We start from the raw sequence: 6,058 nt of genomic DNA on the forward strand, positions 1-6,058 counted from the left end.
ACGAAACTTTAATACTAACTTATTAACACTCCATAAATATTTATAATAATATTTATGGCTCCTTTTAAAAATTTTCAAACTCTCGATATCTCGTTTCTGATTCTAATTTAATTTTTATTTCTAGTACACTATTCGCTATTTAAAAAATTTTTCTAACTTCACACTTAACTTATATTCACTAAATTATTAATATTTTCTACTCATTTTTCGGATTTAGTGATCTCGAATCACTGTTCCGACACCACTGAAAATTTAGTCTATTACAGAAACAACAAATATTAACCAAGTCATTTCCATTTCATGCCAAATTAAGTTCTCTTAGAACCATCTGCACTCACATCCATCCCATTATTGAAACCACATTTTTGACGAACTTTCTTCATTCTCCTTCCATCCAATTTTGTCTCCATTAAGAAAACAATTTGGGGATAAATAGCCTTCATCATAAATTGGAGTCGTCAAATAGCTCGAATACTCCCAAATCCGCGGACATTCCAACATACAATTTTCATGGCACTTAGCTGGCATGCCCCTTGGCAGCTGCCAATAAATGGTTAGAATGAGCATTTTGTTGCTCAACCGGGGCTCCTATTGAATTAGTCACTTCTGAAACATTAGGGACCACTAACTTTGTTCTAGGCTTTTTCTTCCCTTCTACGTTCCTAATTGGATCTTCTTCAAAATCATGTTCCATACTATTGCGCCTCAGTCCATCAAAAAATCTAGATTGATTCCCCGTATCATGATCTAGATGTCCTTCCAAGTTGAAACCCAACATCGAATTAATATTGCTCTATGTATCACTCCTAAAATCATTCCTTTTATTACTCTTCGATCCATGCACGCTCCAATTTCTTTCCTTAGAAATGCCATCCCCTTCCTCACGTAGCCATACACTACTCACGGTTGTGGCTCTCCTCATCTGCGCTTACAAGGACAAATCCCATCCAAAATCCGTAACATCTCCTCTCTAATGCAATCAAATTGGACAAAACTTATCATTGTGGCTCAAATAGCCACATAAGAAATAGAAAAGAGTAAGTTTCTCATACCGAAAACTCACATAAGTGAATTTCGATGATGGGAGCACAATCTTCTTCCTTGTCTTTAGTGGCTTCCTTACATCAAGCTCTACTTGAATCCTAAGATAATTCTTCAATCCTCGATTTATTTGCTTAGAATCATATTCCATAAATCTCCCAATAAAATTTTGCAATTGCATCGCCACTGTCTCCGAAAAGATGCCCTGATGTAAATCATGGATTTGCACCCAAAAAGTTCAAAAAACTAGAGGGACCTGTAGTGGATCTTCGCCATTCTCCAAACAGTGAATTATCAAATGATGGTTGTTAAATGCCCGAGGAGATCCTTGACCACCTGATCAACATCCATTTCATGGAAAAACTTAAATAAGAATCTCTTCACACCCAGATTTGAGATCTGAACCTCACCTAACGAATGCCACAAATTTGCCATTGCATTTTTCATTGCCTGAAAATGAACAATGCTTCTGCTAGAAACTAGCCTCAGATCAATCGACAATAACAATGCATCTTCTTCTTCCCTATCCTTAAAATTTAGCCCTGTCATCTCTTCCTCCATGGCAGAAACTCTCACACAATAGATATCCAATTCCTACTTTCTTAGAAAAGTACCCTGAGAGGTCCAGACAAAAGAATAAAAAACAAAAGACAAGAAGAAAAAAGCAAGACGTGCTACAATGAGCAAAGAAAATTCACTTAAATGGAAAATTAAATTAAATATATTAAAAGAAAGAAATTGTTAAAATTAAGTTAAAAAGGAAATTAAGATAACAACATAATATATGCTCTATACTTAAATAAATCTGAATAAACTAAATATTAACTCAGTTGGAAATATCAAAAATAACTTTATTCAATTATAACACACAGAGATATAAAATTTTAAATGTTTTAGTTGTTTTCTTTAAAATTAAAAGTTTTTTTTGGTCGACTTTAAAATTGAAAGTTATTTCATATGCATGATAATATACATACTTATCCATTTATACAAACTAACTTAATTTTTAAACCCATCACTCATCCTTTCAGATTTTTTTCTTTTATAATTATCCTTTTACATCATATTTTTATAACATATGATGTGATCATAAATTCAACCCTTAATGATTAAATTTAATATTTTCTATTAAAGTCAATAAAAAATACAGTTTAATAAAATATATTTTATAATGGGAAGTAATTTTATATTAATTATTAACGAAAAAATATGTTTATATTAATTATATTATGAAAAACAAATTTTACATTAAGTACATAATGAAAGAAAAAAAATGGAGAAAAGCCATAAATTCTATCAATAAAAGTATCCATGTAATGTTATATGTTGCGGACATAGAACCGCTCCCTAAATGAAAATAGCTATAACTTGTTAATGTATATACTTTATAGCCGTCAATCTTAGTTTTAAATTATTAGAAATATAAAAAGCGTTATTTAAAATTAAATAATATTGAACTTTAATAAAAAAAATTATATTGGAAATATTTATAAGTAATGTGTTAACCAAAAATATAATCCTCTAATAACTATTTAATAAATACATATAAATACTCATTAATTGAACTCTAGGCTTATTTGGAAAGTCGGTATAATTATTTCTTCTATAGCAGTTTTGGTAATCACTTAATTGAGTGTAATTAAAACAATCCTATTATGTTTGTTCATAATTTTATTTTTAAAATTTATAATTTTAGGATATACATTTTATTTTTAAATATAATTATATGTTATATTGCTTAAATAATATGAAAATCTTATTGACGAGATAGTTTCTCATATATTTGGAGCTATTAAATAATTAACTAAATTACATAGCATTTATTATAAATGATTTATACTATTTTTTATGAAATTATTTATTCCAATGGATCACAATGAGTATATGTTAAATGTTAAAGAGAGAATAACACAAAAAAATTGAATGTTAGAGTAATTAAATAAAATTGCATTAGAATATCTATTTTCTTATTAATTTTATTAATAATCATATTACGAAATACTTTCTTGAATTAACATATTATATAAGATGGTTTGATTTTAAATTTTGTACCTCCTTATAGAAATTCGTACTTAAGTATTAGCTCACCATTTCTATAATAAATATTATTTTTTAAAATCTACATTATATAATTGTATAATTATAATTTGTATTATGACAAATAAGATTATTTTAATTTTTTAAACCCAAAATTTAACTTTATTAATGACAAATACAAAATTGAAAATAAAAAAAGCCAACATGTACAATCTTATCTATACACTTAAACTGCGGCATAAAACCCAGATAAGACCAAATAAGAAGCATACACAGCCGTTTTCCACTTTTTCCTTTTTCCTTCTTTTCATTTTTCTCAAAGAAAAACAGCCAACATGCATAGCCAATGATCGCACACGTGAGCGAGATGCTTGATAAAGAAAGTCAATTCCTTTTTACATCAGATCAACCGTGTACGTGTTGGCTACAACACCTTATAAAAACCCTCTCTTTTTTTTTTTCTAATAAAATAATATTAAACTAATAAAACTCTAAACCCTCGTTAACGAAACGGCACCGAAGCTTATAGAAGGAGACGCGTCTCAACACCTACCCTTTTTTCGAATCATAAACATCATTATCATCATCTACTACTACTATTATGCACTAACTTTGTGTTTAATTAATTAATTTTGTTTACTCTCTCTCTCTCCCCTTTTTTCTATAAATACCCAATTCCATGTCCTTACATTTTCAGCTTCTCTCTCAATTATCTTTCTCTTTTTGTTGCCTTTTTACCTGAAAATATACTCCAATTTTACGATAATCAGTTTCTTTATACTCTGAAGAAGCCTATCTCCCGGGATTGTTTCTATAATTTACAAAAGAAAAATAATAATATCTGGTTAATTTCGTCAGGGGCTAAGCTTATTTGCTTCCATAAATTGTTCTATTTAGTTCTTCTTTCAATTTATTGGTTCTGGGTATTCTTGGTTCTTGTTCGATCGTTTATTTTCAATTTGTTTGAGGATGGTTTGCATGGTTTCTCGCACTGGAAGGCACTTGCAGCGATACGATAACCTAGGCCGACGCCAAGTTGTTGGGTGAGATTTTCATGATGAAGAGAGTTTGATTTGCTTCATCCTTTTTTTTTTTTTCGTCTTGAGAAATTTTATTTGTTCCCTTATCTTTAATTTTTCTGGGCTCCTGTTGAAAATTTTGTTCTTTTCTGAACTGGGGCCTGACATTTTTGGTCAGAAATTTCATGCTAGGAGCCTTGGACTGTTTCCATTTTATTGTATAAAGAGAGAAAAAAAATCTTTTTTCTTGGGATGAATGATGGCAAAACTCATTTCTTCAATTTCGACGATTGCAGGTGCATTCCCTATAGATACAAATCTAGCAGTGATGGAACCATGACTGATGACTTGGAGGTACTTGTGATCTCCTCCCAGAAATGTCAAAAAATGATGTTTCCCAAGGTATAAAGATTCAGTAATGTTTCAAAAAAGTTAATTAAAACTCTTGTTTGCTCTGTCAAATCTTGCATTAATAATTATTGTGGGGCTGTTTGGTTTTAATTCTCAGGGTGGTTGGGAGCTTGATGAATCTAGAGAAGAAGCTGCATTAAGAGAGTCACTTGAAGAAGCTGGTGTTCGAGGCAATGTTGAGGTTACTATTTAATTCAACTGTTCCTTAATCATTGTTTAAAAATCCCAACGTTTCTCGAACTGAAATTCTTATTAATATTTATATATACTTTTAAAACAGTGTGAACTGGGGAAGTGGGACTTCATAAGCAAAAGCCATGGCACATTTTATGAAGGTTATATGTTCCCTTTGCTTGTGAAAGAAGAACTTGATTTCTGGCCTGAGCAAAATCTGAGACAAAGGACGTGGGTAAGCTTTTGTTACTGTTCTTCACTTCTTACATTGAACACTTGAAAAATGACTTCCGAGTTTCATTTCATTGATTTGCTTTTTCCTTTGATTGTGTTCAGATGAATGTTAAAGAAGCCAGGGATGTGTGCCAGCATTGGTGGATGAAGGAAGCTTTAGACATATTGGTTGAAAGACTCAACTCATTGAAGCAGCAAAATGAACAAAATTATCCAAACATCTGCTCTGATTTAGTGGCAAAGATTAGTAGTTTGTAAAATATGGGGGGCATTTTTCTGAGGCTGTTTAGATTTGAATCTTCTGTTGAAAACCAAGGAGGATCAGCAACCAGCAATGGTTATGGCCAATTATGTTGGCTACCAAATACAGTCACTCACAGCTGGGTAAAATGTTAGGAAAATAACTGTAAATTTTTGGATGTTGGGTGCACTGCTAGTTGCAGCTTCTTAGGAAGCAATTAATATGAGAAATTAGTGGGAAAAAAAGGGGGAAAGAACCCTAAATGAAGAGATTTTGTATCAAGTTGTATATTTGGCCCTTGAAGTTTAATCTACTTGAATGTAAATCAGTTACCAATTATAACATCTTTGAAAGTTCAATAATTTAATCGCACTAATCTTTGAACTTTTTTAGTACAAAAAGAAGAAAACTGGACTAATTAAATCGCACAAATCTCAAGGCTGGTACAAGTTCAATAATTATCAAGCATTTAAGGGACCACTTGGGGGCAGCATGTTCTAACCATGTGAGGTCCCCAATTGCTTGGCTTTTGAAAGAGAAATCGCTTTCATTTCAGAATTAGCTGAGTGGAACCTTATCTTATTTATGTGACGTTTGGTTTTAATATGCCCAGAATTGCTTGGCTTTTGAAAGAGAATCGCTTTCATTCCGGAAGTTCCAAAACTAAGAAGGCATCAAGGCCAAAACGTCATCTCTCAAGACAACCAACAGTGCTCGTCTTTCATTGGAAGGCGATACCATCACAAGGACCCCCTAAGAAGACACCAATAGCCACTTCAGAAATTTGGATGGAGCTTGAAGGGGATAGACACCAAGCCATCTCAAGTAGAGGCAGCCACTGGATTTGAGTTACATGGTCCCTCCATACTGTAGCATCCAAGGAAATAGTAGAAAGTTGGGG

The 6,058-nt window shown here is 31.8% G+C and overlaps 1 protein-coding gene across 1 annotated transcript; it reads left to right on the plus strand.

Annotated features, from left to right (window-relative positions):
• The first annotated feature begins 3,348 nt into the window (after nt 1–3,348).
• Nucleotides 3,349–5,501, plus strand: LOC107886322 (nudix hydrolase 18, mitochondrial). Its single transcript, XM_016810221.2, has 5 exons — nt 3,349–4,121; nt 4,394–4,499; nt 4,606–4,689; nt 4,789–4,917; nt 5,019–5,501. The coding sequence occupies exons 1-5, from the start codon at nt 4,048–4,050 to the stop codon at nt 5,172–5,174; spliced, it is 549 nt and encodes a 182-aa protein (XP_016665710.1). The 5' UTR covers nt 3,349–4,047; the 3' UTR covers nt 5,175–5,501.
• The last annotated feature ends 557 nt before the right edge of the window (nt 5,502–6,058 follow it).

This window comes from Gossypium hirsutum, chromosome A03 (assembly GCF_007990345.1).
Source record: "Gossypium hirsutum isolate 1008001.06 chromosome A03, Gossypium_hirsutum_v2.1, whole genome shotgun sequence".
NCBI classification, from domain to species: domain Eukaryota; kingdom Viridiplantae; phylum Streptophyta; class Magnoliopsida; order Malvales; family Malvaceae; genus Gossypium; species Gossypium hirsutum.

Bases quoted from the DNA above. Each gene is read 5' to 3' on its own strand.
- LOC107886322 (XM_016810221.2), top strand. From the start codon at position 4,048: ATGGTTTGCATGGTTTCTCGCACTGGAAGGCACTTGCAGCGATACGAT. The intron at 4,690-4,788 runs GTTACTATTTAA...CTTTTAAAACAG, and splicing joins GTGTTCGAGGCAATGTTGAG to TGTGAACTGGGGAAGTGGGA. The intron at 4,918-5,018 runs GTAAGCTTTTGT...GATTGTGTTCAG, and splicing joins ATCTGAGACAAAGGACGTGG to ATGAATGTTAAAGAAGCCAG.